The following is a 19,680-nucleotide window of genomic DNA, read 5'->3' as shown; positions in this document are numbered from 1 at the left end:
CGGAAAAATCGTCCAGAAGCTCGGCTCACTGGCCAGCTAGTCTGGAGTAGCAGGACAGCAGAAACCACTTCCACCAGGTGGGAGGAGATGACAGACTCCTGAAAGCTGTCCTTTGACTTCCACAAGCATGCAGTGGTATAGGAACCCCATAGGCACACATACACATATTAATAAAAAAAGTTAAATACCAACCCTGCATAGTTAGGTCAGCACTACCACCTTCTTACCAGGTTTTATTTAATGCTTCATGGAAGAGCTGTGTGAACCTTTCTTTCCCCACCTGCAGTTTGTTAGAAGGTGCTGCTTAGCATCAGTACGATTGACATGACTACGTTTTCATGGACTGAGAGCCCAAACTCTCTCCTGTGTTTTGTTGTTTTATGAGACAGGTCACACTGTGTCTGTAGCTCATGCAGTGTTAGGGGTATGTAGCCCAAGACAGCTTGAACCTGAAGCAAACTTCTGTCTCCCAAGCACTGACATTGCAGGGTGAGCACTATGCAGACTGTCCAACTCCTTCTTACCAGGTAATAACTACCATGAATTGGTAGGTGTCTTTGTAGAACTTGTTTAAGTACACTGATTTTATCAAACAGCACCAAATTTTGATGCGTAAGCACAGTTACTGTCTATGTTGATTTGCAAGTCCCAATTCTCCCTCTCTTGCTCTTCTCCTTGGTGCTGAGGACTGCCAAGCAAGCCCCCATCTCTGAACAGCACACATCCTCCTTATATACTAATGTAAATCCTTGGAATGGGATGTTGGGCCGAGATAAGAAGCTGGATAAACTCAACAGGCTTATCTATGACCTGCAAACTGCCTCACGGTTTACAAAGAGAAAGGTGAAAGAACGTAAGTGAGAAGCCTCTTTAATGCTCTCTGTCTTAGTGGCTAGAAGATGACATCTGAAGCAATAATTAGAAATTACCATCTGCCAATGCTCACTTCTCTTGCCCACCCCCTTGTCCCTCTTGCTGAAGCCCTTGCCTGTGAGGGTCTCTGCCTTTTATTTATTTATTTTAATTTTTTACTATCAGCCTCTTCAGGAGACAGATGCTGAAGCTGACAAGGAACTGCTTCATGTTTGTGAAAGCAAATACTCAGGGCCACTGCCCTGTTTTTGTCCTACATCCCAGAGGGAACAGTCACAAGGGACACATTTGAGCATCAGAGTCTCCTCAACACTGAATAATCCATTCAACATCTCTAAAGCTGCATGAGCCTCAGCCTTAAGAATTTCCATGAATATCTGGGTTCTGGTTAGAGAGCACCCTTTAGTTTCAACAACTACCTCCAGATTCAACTACCCACTTCCTTCAAATACCCAGGAGCTGTGGCTTTATCAAATCCAATATAAGTCATGTTTACTTTAATATTCCAACTTGAAATGCCATCACATTAGGCTACGGCACAGTCTACACTGGTCCTCTTAGTTTTAGTGTCTTCCTTTGCCCATTTTATTTTGAGATCTTTACAGCAGAGCAGGTTGGGGTTAGAAACGCCATTACACAGTGGCGTCCTTCCTGCATATCCATGGCAAAGGCTATGGACAAAGGTGGCTGAAAATAAAAGACAATTTATCCACCGGAGTTTAATACATTGTTTTTCTAAGTGAAGCCTCTTACTTGGGGAAACTGGTCCTACCCTAAGCACTGCAGACACCTGACTCTGACCCTCATCTGACATGGGAGGTGTGAGTTTGCCCTGTAAATGTTTTAAACAAGTGCACACAGCACAAAGGGAAGGAGAAGAGCCCTGGGAGGCTTGAGTGTTTTACTTGCTGGTCTCCAATCCTCCCAGCCTTTTGAAAACAGCATCTTTAAACATCTTTCTGCATGCACTGCAGATTTCTGGCAGGGCAACTTTGTCCTATTTCAAAAGCTTTGCTGAATTTGAAAAACCACAATTACCGTTTTCATCTTGTCATGTCAGAGGCTTAGCACTATTAGGACTGCTCTTTATTCCCGGCACACTCTCTGACACGCTTCCAGGCTCCAATTTGGCAGTGAGTCACGAAAGTCACTAAGTACACAAAAGGGAAGAACTCGCTAGGTCTGCCCACAGCTTAGGATTAAAACCCAGTGATTAAAACCTGTGGCCTGACTTTCTTAAGGCGAGAAGAACAAATACTTCACTACATAAATATTTTATCTAACTCTACATTTTTTTACCTTAGGATTATCCCAGTGGCAGCCAGGAAAGTGTAGCTACTTTAAGTTCAGTTGCGCAAAAAGAGAATTGGGAATATATTGAAGTGTGAGACCTTTAAATATTTTTCAATCTTATACAAAGAAAAATGCAACTATCTAATGATGGACACTAAATTATTTTGAGCTTTAAGTAAGATTTAAAAATAAAACGAGCCGGGCGTGGTGGTGCACGCCTTTAATCCCAGCACTCGGGAGGCAGAGGCAGGCGGATTTCTGAGTTCGAGGCCAGCCTGGTCTACAAAGTGAGTTCCAGGACAGCCAGGGCTATACAGAGAAACCCTGTCTCGAAAAACCAAAAAAAAAAAATAAAATAAAATAAAATAAAAAGTAAAAAAATAAAAATAAAACGAATGTAGTGGTGCACACCTTTAATCCCCCCAGCATTGGGGAGGTAAAGGTAGGCAGATCTCTGTGAGTTTGAGGCCAGCCTGATTCTACACAGTGAGTTCCAAGATAGCCAGGGCTATAGAGAGAGACCCTGTTTCAAAAAATTAAAAAGAAAATAACCATGTCTGCCATAGAGCAAAGAATAAGAACCAAAAGAACAGGCTCACCTTAAAACTCAACCAGTATTTGATTATGCTAAAAAAAAAAAAAAATCTGTCTCTGTGGAGACTGGTGGTACAGGCTGGATAGCTTATTGCTCAGGGGCTAAGGCAGGGGTCACAAGGAACAGATAAGGTTGAGCTACACAAGAAGACCCAGTCTCAGAAAACCAGTAAACAAGTAGTTCTCTTATCTTCAAGTGACAATGGAAAATGGATAACTGACAAGGAGGAGTGATGACACACAACTTTAACCCCAGCACTCAGGAAGCAAAGCTAGAAGCAGAGGCAGGAGGATCTGTGTGAGGACATAGCCAGCCTGGTCTATACGGCCTAAACCTACCAGGACAGCCAGGTTTATATAGAAGAAGGGAAGAGGGGAAAGCGGGGAGGGGAGAGGGAGGAAGAGAAGGAGAGGAAGAAGGAAGAAGACGGAGAGGAGGGAGAGGAGGAGGAGGAAGAAAGGGAAGAAGAGGAGGAGAAAGAGGAGGATGAGGAGGATGAGGAGAAGAGAAAGAAGGGTAATTAACCCCCAAACAAATCAATGTACTACAGAGTCTTATATGCAACCCAGAGAAAGACTTTAGATCCTTTCTCTTTGTTTTACCCATTGAGCCAGGTGACCCATTCCTACAAGGCCATGTTAGAATATGGTACCTGTATATAATCATGTGGTTTACAAAAAAAGGGCTTTGTGAGTCCATGTGGGAATGAGCACACATATGTGCTGGTGCTTGTGTGGAGACTAACCTCAGGGATTTGACCTTGTTTTCTACCTCAGCTGAGGACCTCTCATTGTTCATCGTTGTATACTCTAGCTAGCTAGTCCATGAGTGTAAGGAGCCGCCTTCACATTCGCCATTATAAGATGGCGCTGATGGCACTGACACCCGTGTTCTAAGTAGTAAACAAGCAAGCTGCGCATGTGCCGGGGTAGCTTTCCACGCCATGTGCTCTGCCTTTCCCGTGACGACAACTCCGGCTGATGGGCTGCAGCCAATCAGGGAGTGACACGTCCGAGGCGGAGGACAGTCCTCCATAAAAGGGAGGGGGCTCCGCCATCTCTCTCTCTCTCTGGCTCCTTTCTCCACTGGCTCCTGATGGGGTAAGCAATAAAGTTTGTGCTGCAGAAGATTCCGGTTGCCCTGAGCGTGTTCTTACCAGGGGGACACAAAAGCGGCGCGCAATACATGAGCTTTCTTTCTCAGGCTCCCATCTCACCACAGGGATGCTGGGACTGCAGGTGTGTGCTGCTGCATCTGGCTTTACATGGGTTCTGGAGGTACAAACTCAGGCATCATGCTTGTGTATAAAGCACTCTCTCCACTGAGCCACTGCGGGATGCAGAGGAAGCCCTGAGCAAATCAAGTCTTGAGTAGATGTGTGTGACTGACGTGTCAAGGAGCCCATGTTTCAATCCACGGCAGGGAGAAACCCTTCCTGGGTGAGGCTCTGAGAGATGCTAAGCCTTCTTCTGCTCTGAATGCTGATGGTGTGTACAGAAAATGTATAGGTATAGCCCCTCCCCACAGATGTTCGTGGCCTGAAGACTGATCCCCTATAAAGACTTGCTGCTACCAAGACTGGCAAACCTGCTTCCTTGTTCGACTGTATATCACAGGCCTGCCTTCTTGTTCGTCTATCTGTAGTAACCCATCTTCAGCTCTATGCAACAGCCTCCCCACTCAACACATAGAACAAACACACTGAGCTTCTAGGGACTACAGTCTCCCCATCAGAGATCCCAGCCCGCCCAATGCCAGCTTCTTTGTACATATGTCTGTCCTTTCTTTATTGTCTGTCTTCATTCCTGCATCACTCCTGATGAGGGGTCCCAGATTCAAGCTGTGCAGGGGCTCAGGAACCTGTCTCCCAGCCCAATAATAGAATTCTCCAAAATCTATTTGGGAGAGTTAGTTTTCAAATTTCTCTTCATCAGTCTTAAGTAAAAAGCGAGAAAGGGTACTTTTGAGTACTGACTTCTAGATGACCAAAACAGAAGAAACATCAGCTGTGCCAACAGGGCCACGGCCATTTCTTCCCAATAAATATCCAAGGATATTTATTGTCAAGCCAATGCCATCAAGACATCCAAAGCAAAAGTCCTCCATTCTTATGTGTGTCCCAGTCCCTGTGTCAAGTGGCATTACTGTAGGCTGCTAGTCACAGCAAGGTAGTCAGGCAAGCTCTCTGGAGTCTGGATGGACAGAATGCCCTACCTCAGTTTAGACCTGATGGTGCCACCCCACCACCTCACCAAATCTCACCACCTCACCAAATCTCATGGAAAGGAAAGGAGAAAAACCATCTGTGAAAATTAAAGTAGACGCCAGAAGGAGGGAGAGGAAGAAAGGGAGGGAGGAAGAGATAGAGAGAAAGAGGGGGAAAGAGAGAGAGAGAGAGGAAGTTCTGTAAAATGATACTTCCGTGTCAGACATATGTGTAAATTAAATTTTTACAGTTAAAAAAAAAAAAGTAACAAGTCAGCCTGCCCCAGGAAACTTCCTGAGTTGATTTTTTCTTCTCCGTTTTTTGAGATACGAAACTGCCCAGAACTCTCTAAGTAGACCAGGCTAGCCTCAAACCCACAGCCTCTGCCTCCAGAGGCCTGGGATGACAGGTGTGTACCACCATGTCTCGCTTGAGATTCTTATTAACTAAAATAAAAATATCTACATTTACTCTACTGCTCCATCTCCAAGTTGTGGGCTCACAGGCACATACCACCATACCACATTAGTGAGCCTCAAATTTAAGATATTTCTGCCTTAGCCTCCTGGGACTACATGTGTCGTCATCACAGCTGCTTTTCTCCACCTCCTCTGCCGCCTCCTCCTCCTCCTCTTTTTCTTCTTCTTCTTCCTTATCCTTCTCCTTTTCTTCCTCCTCTTCCCTCCTCATCCTCTTCTCCATTCTCCTCTTCCCCTCCTCCTCTTCTCCCTCTGCCTCTTCTTCTCCCTCTTCTTCTTCTTCCCCCTTCTTTCCCCTCCTCTTCATCCTCCTCCTCCTCTTCTCCCCTCTTCTTCCCCCTCCTCCTCTTTCCCCTCCTCCTCCTCTTCACATTTTAATTTTAGGCAGGTACAGTGGTGCACACCTATAATCCTAACACTAAGCTAAGCATGGAGGATTGAGCCTCAGAATCTGAGACTAGCCTAGGCAACAGAAAGTCCCAGCTACTCAAGAGGCTGAGGCAGCACAGTGAGCCCACGCTATTCATAAGTAACTAGAAATGGCAGGGTGGGGGAGAACAGGAGGGATGATCTGTCAGTGTCTCTTCACTAAGGAGTGCTGCAGTACAGTCTGCACTACTGTGGTAGGCCCTCCCGGAGGACTAGGCCCTACTCTCTTCCATGTCTTGGGTAAGGGGCTTGGTAATAGGGACTGGTTTAATTATATAGATGCATTCACTCAAGTCAGAGTTCTTAAAGGCCAACAGCTTGTTCCTGCTGCAATCACAGCAGCAGGGTCAACTGAAGGTGCAAACAATGCCACATAAGAATTAGAGGTAGAGAAAAGAAGTCACTAGGTGAGTAATGTGAGAGACCTCTAAAAGCTAGGCTTTAAAGGCAAGAAAATAGATACTTTTCCTGAGAACTAAAAAGGATCCCAGCTCTGCCAATATGTGATTTCAGTCCAGTGAAACCATACAAATCTTCTGACATAGACTGGAGAGACGGCTCAGCAGGTAAAGGTACTGGGCAGCCATGTGTGAGCCTGGAGTTGATCCCTGGAAGTACACAGAGGAAGGAAAGAACTGCAGGCTGCCTCTGACCTTCACATGCGTGTCACTGCGTGGGTATATGCGTTTGTACTTTTTATAAACAAGTAAGCAAACAATAAAATCCCCGTGTCACCCAGCTCCCTCATCTACAGACAAGCCTGTGATACTGAGAAGATCCCAGCCTGGGCTGACTTCCCTCCCACTCCTGACCCACAGATGGTAAACCAGATGTTCTTTTAAGTGTGTTGTTTTAAGCCAATGGAGTTGTAGCAATATGCTACTCTGGATCAAACAACCGGCTATACTGTTTAAGAACAATATTTGTCTATCAATTAGTACAACTCTAAACTGTAAATGTGTGCTTTAAGTCAATTTTTAAACTCGCAGGTGACAGTCCAATGTTAAGCACTACACATGTACAAATCAGGGCTGGAGAGGTGGCTCGGCAGTTAAGAACACTTGTTCTTGCAGAGGACCAAGCTGTTTCCCAACACCTACATGGTGGCTTACAACTCTCTGTCATGCTAATCCCAGATCTGATACCTTTCCAAACTTTGTAGGCACTAAGGCATACACAAGGTACACATACATACAAGTGAGACCCTCACCTGATTCCCAACCACATGTGTGATTCGGAAAGCCCCCCGCCCAGGCTGAGCTCCCTCCTCATTGCTACCTAGTACTTACTTAATGAACTCCTCCTTACAGCGCTGCAGGATCTCACACGTGTGCTGGATCTCCTGCTCACTTAGAAGCACCAACATCCCAATAGTTAGGTGAAGCTTTTTGGGATTCTGAAAAATGGTGCTATCCACTCCACGATCCTGTTGACAGGGAAGAGAAACAAGAAACTCAGCTCAAATAGAAGCAAACGGCAAGAGTAACTATGGCAAAGCTGGCGAGGTGGCACACGCCTCTGATCCCAGCATTCCGAAGACCTGGAAGCAGGTGGAGCTCTGTGGGTTCCAAGGCAGCCTGGTTTACACAGCAAGTTCCAGGCCAGCCAAGGCTACAGAGTAATACTGTCTCAAAAACACAAAACAAAACACATAAGTAAGTGTCATGACTGTAACTGAGAACAAGATGATAAACCCATGTAGCAGGCAATGTCTACACATGGGAAGGGCACAGACAAAGCACAGCTGTGCATAAAAATTAGTTCAAAATGGAACAGTGACTTACACATAAAGTTAAGCCACAAATCTTTCAGAAAATAAGTAAAATTAATATCCTATGACCCTGCATTGGCAATGAGTTCTTAGATATACAGTATAAGCAAAAACCAACAAAGAGGCATTGGGAAACTGGACTTAATGGAAATTCACAAACTGAATACATAAGTGGTAAGACCAACCAAGCACAAGCGGCGTACCTGTGATTCTTGCACTAAGGAGGCAAGAAGATCATGAGCTCAAGAAGATCATGCCTGGGCTACACAGTGAGGCAAAGGGAACCAAAGAAACAAGGGAGGGGGTAAGGAGGTGTGGGGGGGAAGGAGAGGGGAGGGAAGAGGGGAGCAGAGGGGAGAAAGAAGAAGCAGAGGGAAGCGGAAGGAAGAAGAGGGGAGAGAAGAGAGCCAGAGGAAGGAGGAGAAGAAAGGACAGGGAGAGAGGGGAGGGAGGAAAGCAAAGGGGAGCAAAGGAGAAGAGAAAGGAAGAAACCAGAGAATGCAGGAAAGAAGAGCGCCTGCAGAACAGAAGTGTTTGTGTCATTTGTTAAAGTATCCAAAATACATAATCACTCCTGCAACTCAAAAATGAAAACACAACCTAATCTTCAAAACAGAGAGGATTTAGATGATATCGTCCCAAAGAAGAAACACAGACAGCTGTAAGGACAATGCACAAGGATCTTCAGCACCATTAGTAATTTAGGGAAATACAGAGCAAGCCACAATGAGGTACTAACTCTCAAAATAATGCAAGAGGGGGAAAAATGACTGACAAGGTTGCCAGAAATTGCAGCCTCAGACAATGCCAGGAAAGGAAAGTAATCCAGGCCAGCCACTGGGAAAGCTTAGGGACACTGAGGAAAAGCCAGACAGAACTACCTGGCAACCAACAACTGCACTCCAGGTACACGCCCAGGGGACTGAAAACAGACCCACTCAGAAGCATGCACACACACGCACGCACGCATGCACGCGCGCACACACACACACACACACCCCTCAAAGTGCTATTTATGTAGCCAAGAAATGAGACTACCCAAATGTGTATCAACAAACGGTAAAGACGGCTGGGGAAACAACAGCATACACTGGAGCCAGGTGCCAAAAACATGAGTTGAACCAAAGAAACATGGACAGAGGGAATGTATTATTGTTTATTATCATTTATACAAGGCGTCCAGAGTTTAGCGAACAGAACACAAATTGGTGGCTGCTAGGGATAGAGGAGGCAGGGAGCAACTATGAATGGGCAGAAAGGATAGAATGTTACAAATAAAATGTTACAAAGTGACACACAGCTGGTACTTGTGCTCTATCAAAGTATTTAATGCTACTGAACCACTCATGTTAAAATGGTTAATTTGATAAGCTTAAGAGAGGAACTTAAGAGGAGACTTTTGCACTAAAGCACCAACTCTTCACCTGGCCCTGGCTGAGTGGCTAAGGCAGGACAAATGCCCACAGCTCTGCCTTCATGTTGCACCTTTCCTTTGAAAACTTGGGGTCAGATTCCTGCTCAACTCTGCATGTGAATCACTTAAGGAATGTCCACCTAAAGCCTGGCATCCTCCTCCACACTGGATTAAGACACCAAGATAAGATAACTAAAGTTTTCCAGCATCACCAGGACAATTTCGGGTCCCTGGAACCGCAGTTCAGAATAGTGTCACATACAGACAGATCATCCCAAAACCAAGTTCTTCACCCAGGCGCCAAGCAGGGACAAAATGGCCTGTACAAGCAATAAGACTACCCAGAGTCCAGAGTCTGACAGACCCACACATGGTTTGACCACAACTGTTTAGCTATGCATGCCTCGTGCCCATACCCAACTTCTTCCCCTGTGATATGTGAACCTAAGGCTCCTGTTGGCACCTGCCGAGATGGACCAAGGAGGCTTGCTGCCTCTTCCCATGCAGTTACAGTGATAAACCCTTTCTGTGGCCTTTCATCATTACATTTTCTGGAGTGGCTGGACATGATGTAGTGGGACTCCCAGACGCCAGGCTTCTATGGTTTAAAATTCACTATCATGTGAATTTTAAGTATTATTTAGGGACGTGGGGGTAACACTTGGTGGCAGAGCCTAAGTGGGTGGTTGTGATTTTAATCATCTTACTCTAAAGAAATAAAGAAATGGCAGCCCAATAAAACAAGGGTTCTCAGGAAAGAGAGAATGCAGTATTTTAAAGCTTTCTTTGTCTGTGTATATCTGAATCAATGTGCACTCATGTAGGCAGCTACCTGCATAGAGCAGAGGGTGTCAGGCTCCATGGAATTGGAGTTCAGAGGGTGTTGGACCCCTCGAGCTGAGTTACTGGTGACTGTGAGCTGCCTGATGTGAGTACAGGGATGTGGTCCTCTGCACGGTGCGTGCTCTTAGTGAATCTTAATGAAATCTTTCTGCACTGGGTGTGCAAGTGTATGTCTGTAATTCCTGAACTAGGGGGATGAAGACAGAAAGATGAGGAGGAGTTCAAGGCTGGCCCAGGCTAAAATGATATCCTGTTTCCAAAAATGAAGACTATCTCTTTTGATAATTTCATGGCAACTGAGTCCCTCCTGACCTCCCCTGAGAAAACTTTCCCAAAGGACCAAAACAGCACACTCTTTATAAAATGTGGAGGACTTAAGTTGGGTGTGGTGAAGTACATCTGTAACTGCAGCAACTGGAAAGCTTAGGCAGGAGGGTTTTGAGTTTGGGAGCAACCTGAGCTATATAGTAATCTCTAGATCAACATGGGCTATAGAGAGAGACCCTGCCTCAAATAAAACAAAACATACGGGACTCTTTCTATCTTAAGGATACTGCAGTATTTCAGATAACAATACTTGGCATTAAACTAAGTTCCGAGGGCTGAACCTGTGGCTTGGTGGTAGGTCCCTTCCCTGGCACTGGCACTGCTTACATTCCCATCCCTTCGTCTCTGGGAACCACATGTGAGATTCAGTGGTATTTAGCATAACTATACTGTGTAATCAATGGCTCACCTCATTTTCACAACTTTTTCATTTCCTCACAGCACTCCATACACATTGAGTGATCATTTCCTGTCCTCGAGGGTAAGCTCTGGTGTGAAATCTGACGCTGGATTTGCCTACTCTGCATATAGGGCATAAAAGGAATCATGCAATAGACAGCCTCAGTGGCTTCACTTTGGAGAATGTCTTCCAGGCTGACCATGTCTAGTGTACCATACACACACCTTATACCCTTAACTATGGGTAACCGGCATATTCCATTAACCTCACACTGCAAATGGAAAACGAGAAAAGATGTTGAGACTCTCCTCTAAATAGGAGAGTAGCAGGAGAAATTCTAGTTCTGAAATTTTAAGTTCCATAATCAGATCTCTTGTCTAATAAGGCACCCCAAAGAAATACATTTACCACACACAGCTTGCACCCTGTTCATGGTTTGCCTCATTTCTGCCTTGGCAACAGTTGTTAATAGATTACCCACTTTCTAGGTGCTAATGGAGCTTGAGCTATTTCTGTATCTGATGAAGGAGTCTTATTATTCTACCCATCAACCCAAATTGCCTCATTTAATTAAAGAGGTGACATTAAGGAGCAAACAGCTCTAAAGCAGGGCATGGCAGCATGGCCTGTAACTTACGCTAGCACGCTCTCAAGATGCTGAGGCAGGGGGGCCATGAGTGTAGGGTCAGCCTGAGCTACACAGCAAAACTGTCTCAGGGCAGTCTTAGTGCAAGGCATGCCATCCCGACTGCCCTAGCCCAGGGCAACACCTGCTATGTTAGGAAAGGCATGGGATGCTCCCTAAGTGACTCCACTATGCACAACTCCACCACAAATGGACTGGGGACCCGTCCCATGCAACAAGTCACGCAGTTCCAACAAACATGTGCAACCCCAACAGCAAGGGAGGTGGGTACAGAAGGATTTGATGAGATTTGCTGACGTCTAGCCATGCAGAGATTCAAGCCCCAGGTTCAGGAAGAGACCTCTCTCACAGCAGCAGGCAGAGAAGGATGCAAAGAGACACCTGACGCCCTCTTTGGACGTCACGTGCTCATGCACATCCACACCCAGACAGAGAAACACAAACAGATAAGAATGAACCTTCAAAAACTTAGAGAAAAATACCATTGAATAGATAAAAGATATAAACAGACACCACACACACACACACACACACACACACACACACACACACAAATATTCGATGATGTGCAATTTCACTCACTGGAACAAGAGAAGCCGTGTGAAGAAGTTAAGTCCCACCTCTGACCACCTCAGTATCCCTACATTCAGGGCCTACATCCTACCACTTTCACTGACATGACCAAAGGACAAGCAGAAGAGGACGTTGGAGCAGAAGAGGACGCTGGACCAGAAAGGTCAAGGTGACAAAGATCTGCACGGTTGTCTGCTGAGCCTGAACACCCCTGCACAGACATGAGAAGACAGAGAGAGGAGCAGATGCTGGCAAGATAGGAACAGACCACCAGACAATGGAGATGCCAAAGTGGACCAGGCCCAGAGAGATAAAGGTGCCAGAAAACTGTGTGTGCATGTCTCTGTGTGTGTGAGAGAGAGAATGTGTACATCTGACTATTTTTATCAAGTTCTATAAAAACACATGATTTTATTTTACTTTTTAAAAGCTAAGTTGCTCACATATACGTTTATTTCTATTCCGGGAGAAGGAGCGTGTGTCACTAGCAGAATGCCTCCCAGCTGGACTTATACTGAGAAACATCTCTTTCTGTTATCTGCCAGACTTCCTCTTGGCTCCCAAGAGGATTCCCTGTCCCTGACACACGAGGGCACCTTAGCATACACCTGTGGGAAGGGAAATTAAAATTCATTTTATGTCTTCCCATCCATCTCCACTCCTTAGGATTAGGACCAGTGAGTGACCCAATGGGACCTGATCACTCAAAACTGATTTTACCCAGTATGTTGGTGTAAAGCCCAACCAACTCCAATTCCAGAGCAAAGTCTACTTGAGCAAACTTCCTATGGCAGCCCCTCCTTGGTAACTGTCAGTCAGGCTACAACAGCAAGGTCAAGGTACTTCTTGATAACCTAAGACACCATGCAGAGAACAGATAAACTAGCCGTCCTGTTTGTCAGGTGTTTGGTTCCTACAGATTACACCAGAAATACAGTTTTTAAAATATTAACTTGCTGACCTGCCGTATGGAAATTACCCAAGCTGCTGTAACTACAAAACACCCCTCATCCCTAGACTTGAGACTCTCACTTCTGACATGACGTGACGGTGACATGAGAGTCCTTGCTTTCGAGCTTGTAAAAAGACCCTTGTGTATTTACATCAGAATTGGCTCCTGCGTGGTCCTTGGGGTCCCTGTGACCTGAGCATACCATCAGGAGGTCTGGACTAAGCGGTGGCATTGATGATGAGGAGGTGTCCCTCAAAGGACAGTCTTCCTTTCCTGGACATTTGAACTTCAGATTAGGAGTTCTGTTGTTACCAACCTTCACTGAAAGTTTCAATCAGCCCATGGGACGCTGTCAGACAGCATCTTTAAAGTGAACTGTCGACCCTCAGTCTAACTTCCCAATTTAGAGCATCAGATAATAAAATAAAATCACAGATTTCACCCAGTGGCTTTCTGATTTTCGTACTCCACACTGTATAAACCACTCTATGGTATGGTTATGAAAGATTTCTTTTCTTTTCTTTTCTTTTCTAAGCTCTGCTTTTGTTTTGTTTTACCTTTTATTGATTCTTTGTGAGTTTCCCATCAGGAACCCCAGTCCTACTCATCTCCCCATCCCTTTACACCCACCCTGCACCTTTGTAACCTCCCTCACAAAATAAATTAAAAAATACATCTCCTCGTAGAATCCATAGTGTGCCACAGTATTTCTCACAGTACACCCTTTTGTTCACACATTTTTATGTGTAAATGTTCACTGCCAATGAATTCTGGTTCAAGGCCTGGGCTCTTGCTATACTATCAATATTGGATCCTCACTGGGATTCCTCTCAGATATTCTGTTGTTGGCCTGTGTCATGGAGATCCTACAGCTTTGGATCTGCAGGACTGGCCCCTCTCTTGCTCAGCAGTAGATGTTGGAGTGGACCAACTCAAAACCCTGGATCTGGGCCTGGGTGTTATCTGAGTTGGTCACCACACCACCAGGGCAAGCTCTCCAGCACTGCCTGGATAGCGCACCCAATGCAGCAGCTGTCAAGGGACAGGGCCAGCTCTCCATTCTCATGTCCTTGGGGTGACTCAACCACACTTTCGCACCACAGCCAGCTCTATGCTAGGTGAGGGGCAGGTCCCACTCTCCTGAGTGCTGCAGCCTGTGAGGGGCGGGGCCCACTCTCCTGAGTGCTGCAGTCTGTGAGGGGCAGGATCTGCTCTCCTGAGAGCTGCAGCCTGTGAGGGGTGGGACCTGCTCTCCTGTTCTCTGGGCCAACTCTCCACCTACTGCAGGTGGTGAGGTGTGAGGGGAGCAGGGATGGGGAAGATGTATATTGTAGATATGAGACAGAGACAGAGAGAGAGAGAGAGAGAGAGAGAGAGAGAGAGAGAGAGAGAGAGAGAGAGAGAGAGAACAGCCAGAGGCATCTGGAAGAGTCCAGAGCAGAGACAGTAGTAGACTGAACCTGGCCAGGGCTGTCTGCAATACAGGGGAGAACAGCAGGAGACACAGAATAGAGAAATAGAGAGAACATGGTCAGAGAAGCAGGTGCAGAACAGAGACAGCCAACATATGGAGGACAGCAGGATAACAGAAAGAGCAGCTGAGGGGAGGGAAGACATGAGCTAGAGGGATTTTAGGGTAGGGAAAGAGGTGAGAAGGGCTAGCTTGGACTTTGAAATATGTAACAGGTACTTGAGCTGGGGGCAGGGGGTGCCTGAAGTCCTGCATATACTTTGATATGCTAATAGGCAACACAAGGTGGTACATTTATCCCTTCTGCCAGAGGGAAATTACTCTTTCTGGTAGATGAGAACCAGTTTCACAAGTTCCTGAAAATGCTGGCTTTTATCTCATAGCCAGAAATCCTCCTATCAGCCAAGTTTAGCTCACTGGACTGTCTTTTGGAATTTTGGGGAACTGGAGTTTCCTTTGTACCTAACACATACATGAAGATGTTTGAAAGTTGTTGTGCACAGTTAATCACTGTCTGCCCATGTCTTGAGTCAAAAACCCTGACTGCGGGATGGAGAGATGGCTCAGCAGTTAAAAAGCACTGGCTGCTCTTCCAGAGGTCATGAGTTCAATTCCCAGAAACCACTTGGTGGCTCACAGTCATCTGTAATGGGATCCAATGCCCTCTTCTGGTGTGTCTGAAGACAGCTACAGTGTACTCATATACATACAATAAATAAAAACAAAACCTGACTGCATATGAAAAGTCAGAAGCAGTCTGAGAAAAAAAGAAAAAGGAGGAGGAGGAGGAGGAAGAGGATGAAGAAGAGGAGGAGGAAGGGGGACAGGAACTGAAGTAACAGGGCTGCCTTCTGGAGAAAGGGAACCTGAGGTTCAGCAGCAGCAGAAGCCTTCCAGCCCTCTCCACTCTCCCTCCTGTCCTCCCCAGCAGGAGCAACCCCCACTGCAGCAGCAGAGAGCATCCAGAGCAGGAGCATCATTGCTGTACTTAAAACAAATGTGAGAGTTAAACCGAGTAAGTCCTATCTATGGGTAAAGAGAGCCAAGCTGAGGAGGGCGGCACTCTGAGAAAAACAGCTGGTCACAGCTAGTCTTGGTGTGGTCTCTGTGCCTCTGGGCCCACCCCCAGGGAACACACGAAAGTCACCAGTGTCCTTGTCCCCTCCCCAGGAAATGGCTCAGCTTCACGAGTAGTTTTGCCTTCTTATATGTCCCTGCATCCGGTTGTAACAGACTGAACTGTGGGTAAGAGCAGCTTCTAAGACAGACAGCACTCCAGGACTGAAGACAGGAGGAATCAAGTCAAGAAGGCCATTGTACTGTTTTTTTGCCTATTAGCCTGCTAAAAATAAACCCTGCCTGATGATCACTGCATTGGAGCCCTGGAGTGACTTCTCCTTCAAGAGCTCAAGAACCAAGAGTGGGATGGGAGGGAGGGAGGGAGGGAATCAGAGAAAGGCACAGTCTCCTGCAGTAGAGGCAGGCTATTAGCATTCTGTCTAATCTCTGCTCCACAGTTACCTGGCAACAGCCAGGTGTGCCTGACTCACTATAAAAGGGGCTGCTCACCCCCTCCTTGCTCTCTTGTTCTTCCCTTCCTGTTCCCACCTGCTCCCCACACCCCCCCCAATGGCCTCTACTTCTCTACTCTCTCTGCCTTTCTCTGCCTCTACTACCCTCCCCATACCCCAAATAAACTCTATTCTGTACTATACCATGCTGTGGCTGGTCCCTCAGGGGTAAGGGATGCCTCAGCATGGGCCCACTGAGACACCCCTTTCCCCCATAAAACATATCCCCCTTCTTTCTCTTTCTATAAACACAGCATATGGCCCTCTAGCAATCGCAGGCCACCCACGGTCTTGGAGTGCAGAGGTGAAGCCACCTCCTTGCTGTCCCTCTCCCCAGTGGGAAGCACGGTCCTGGGAAAGTTTCTGTTTGTCCACACACCTGGCATTCCATTTCTTTTTCTTTGTGAAGAGATCGGAGGGAACACTGGGACAGCAGCTCTGAGTGGGGGAGGGTACCCATGGTTGTTTTTCACTGCTAGTATCTCTCAGTGGTGTTCATGGATAATCCCTAGGCCCCATGGGCACTGTCAGACTAGTTTCCATGGAGACAGGGTGCTGAGTCCCATGACACTAGGCCTGCCACCATGGGGACCATTCAGCCATCATGGGCCTGTTGCCCTAGGTTGGCAGCAGCACCTGATTTCCTACATTGCCACCCAGCTCTGGTCTACAGTCTGTCTCACAGAACCTCAGATCATTAAAGATAAATACAGTTCTAGAAAATAAGAAAACTACGTGCTAATTAGGACTGCACTGAATCCTACTTCTCATTTACCACGTGACAAGTCAAAAGCCCGCCAGTCCATATGTGGTATAGACTGAGCTCTTCCACATATTGCCAGCAGAAATGCAAAATGTCCTGTAATCCCACACTCGTGGGCCAAAGTCAGGGGCATGAGGCATTCAATGTCAGCCTGGGCTGCCCTGTCTCCAAGGTTAAGGGCTGAATTGTGTCCTCCTCCTCCCCCCATCCTATGTCAAAGCGCTCACTCCCAGGGGACAAGGGGCCTTGAAGCAGATCAAGTGACCTCATATCATCAACTGAAGCTCTAATCCAATGCAGCTGGTATCTACACGAAAGAAGAAAAAATACCAATAAAACACAGCAGGAATTCCTGTGCCCGTGAGGACACAGAGAGAAGTCATCTGTTATCCAGCAAGAAGATAGGCTCCACCCTGCTAGCACCTGAGTCTTCACCTTCCAGACCCTAGAACTGGAAGAAAACAAAGTTCTCAGTCTGCTGTAATCTGTGACCCTGTGACCCTGAACTAAACAGAGTCATGAGCCCAATGACCCAATTTCTAGACGTGGACACTGAAGATATATTTCTAACAATATAAAATACTGTCTATGAGTTTAGGCAATGCAGCACTACTGCAAAATACCTAAGTGTCCAGTTGAAAACTACATATGTACGTGTATAAGCGACAAGGGGTGAGTTTACAGAATGCGTTATTAAGTAAGTAAAAAGTGAAACAACAAAGACTTCATATGCTTTGCTACCATTTGTGCAAGGCTGGAAAGAACCGACAATCATCTACAGAAAGGTGCTAGGGATTTAACTAAGTAAAGTGCCTACCTGGCACACATAAAACCCTAACACCACATGAATCAGGAACAAGTGGGTGGTTCATGTCCACAATCCTAGTGCTCACAGGTAGAGGCAGGAGGATTGGGGTTCAAGGCCATCCTCGACTCCTTAGTAAATTCAAGGCTAGTCTCAAACAACAACAACATACGCTATGCAAACCAGGCTGAAGTCATTAAGACCGGCCTTTCCCTGCCTCCCAAATGCTTGAGTGCAGGTATGTACCACCACACTGGTATGACCCTTTATCTAGTCTTGATTTTTGGAAGTATGTTGATGGCATACATTTAAAACATAAATTAACAAGGATTTAAAAGGATGGGGAAAACTAAAACCAGAGATGAACCACAGGGATAGGTTGCACTGCTGAGCTGTAGTCCCTGGCCGTCTGTCTACACAGTGGGATCCAGGCCAGCCAGGGCTCATGGGGAGACCTGTCTCAAAACAAATAATGTGTACACTTTTCTTTTGTGTTTTTCTTATCTCTTATTAGGCAACTAGTTCCACTGTTCTCCAGTTTATTTGTCCTGTTTTTGTTTTTGTTTTGGTTTTTGGTTTTGGTTTTTCGAGACAGGGTTTCTCTGTGTAGCCCTGGCTGTCCTGGCACTCACTTTGTAGACCAGGCTGGCCTCAAACTCAGAAATCCNCCTGCCTCTGCCTCCCGAGTGCTGGGATTAAAGGCGTGCGCCAGCACGCCTGGTTATACTGTTTCTGTCAAGGGTTTTGCCACAATCACAGAAAGCCAGCTAATCCACCTTACCATACCCTTCGCAAGGCTATCACCTTCATCTGCTTGAGTTCGCTTGCCAGGAAAACACTGAATACTGAGAAACTAAATGCACACAGTACAACAGAGCACAGAACAAAGGAGCCGCTCAAGGTCACATAACCCCAGGTCTTTAGGAGGTTTTGAGTCATGAGGTCATCCTGTCTTTAACTACTGGAAATTCATAAGTAACCTTACTGGGAAATCTTTTAATAAGTAGAGAAACACTAAATTTTACCCTGCTTAATACTGCCACCACCAAAATAAACAAAAAATAAGCCAACCATATCTCTTCTAGAATGGTCTAAATTTAATATAAGATCAAACGATCTCTAAGACAGTGGTCTAAGTCTCCAGGGCCATTGTTCCCCTTTGCTCGGAATAGAGACTCCTACCTCAAGTTTGCTCATGGAAACGCATCAAGAGCAACATCAAGTTCTTTACCCCAGGGTTTAATTACACTGGGCCCTGCTCCAAGTCTGCCATTATTTGGAGCTGGAACTGTTCTGCTCCATTAGGTTGGCCACCCAGGCTGGCGCCTGAAAATTCTAATGCTATTGACCTTGCACCCAGGAGAGGCAAGCAGGAAGTAACAGGAGGTTCCCGGGCAGCTCTGTCTGGATGAAAACAAGCAAGCTTCCTTATGGCAAAGTCACATCTCCGAGGTTCTGCTTCTTTACACGTTAAGTAGGGTCTCAAAACAAATCCAAAACAGCCTCCATCAGAGAAGTGTGTTGAAGCCCAAGCCAGAGTTCAGAGCCCCCAGTGTACAGCCTTAACTCTGCATCAAGCTGCTGCTTGTGGCCTACCATGGGCAACCACATCATCACCTCGGGCTTCCTCTGATTTGAGCTTGTTTTCTATCCTAGGAACCGAACTTATGGCCTCTCACATGCTAGGCAAGCATGCTACCACTGAGCTACATCCTGGCCCTTCTTTATGTTGAGACAGAATCTCACTACGTTATTCAAGCCATCCTTTTACTCCATAGATAGCCCAGCTAGGGCCTGCACCTGTCATCCTTCCGCCTCAGTACCCCAGCAGCTAAGGTGGACAGTATCACACCCTCAGGCCCATCTCATTTCTGGTCTGGCACCCCAGGAAATGCTGGCAATGTACCTCTAGCACTGACAAGCTTGGGGGAGAGGCCCAGATAGTGAGTGCTCCACCATGGAGCACTCCTTCTGCTTCCTTACCACTCAAGAGCAAGAGCCGAGCAGAGGGGAGCTTGCACGGGTGCACCTACATGTGGGCGTGCCTGCAAGCAGACAGGAAGCTCCCCGGCCTACAAGGCCATGCTCACTGTGCAATGACTAAGAAACGAGCTTGGAAGAATCTGATCACTGTGCTCTGCCTTGACTAGCAGGGACAAAAATAATCATCAATTACATACATGCCTGTCATCTTTTAGCAGGTCCAGGAATTATGAAAGCTTGAGCCTTACTTGGCATTACTGTCCCAGGCTCTAATTCCACTGTTACC

At 46.4% G+C, this 19,680-nt stretch overlaps 1 protein-coding gene across 3 annotated transcripts in view; it reads right to left on the bottom strand.

Moving 5' to 3' along the window:
* The window catches only part of Ascc1 (activating signal cointegrator 1 complex subunit 1), a 93,571-nt gene that overhangs the window by 50,373 nt on the left and 23,518 nt on the right, over nucleotides 1-19,680 (bottom strand). For all 3 annotated transcript variants that reach the window (XM_021174518.2, XM_021174519.2, XM_029482653.1), the window contains exon 6: nucleotides 7,165-7,301. In XM_021174518.2, the coding sequence (XP_021030177.1) occupies nucleotides 7,165-7,301 (137 nt within the window). The remainder of the gene's footprint in view (nucleotides 1-7,164; nucleotides 7,302-19,680) is intronic.

This window comes from Mus caroli, chromosome 10 (assembly GCF_900094665.2).
Source record: "Mus caroli chromosome 10, CAROLI_EIJ_v1.1, whole genome shotgun sequence".
NCBI lineage: Eukaryota > Metazoa > Chordata > Mammalia > Rodentia > Muridae > Mus > Mus caroli.
The sequence above is the reverse complement of the archived record's forward strand: the minus strand, read 5'-3'. Positions and strand labels throughout refer to the sequence as shown.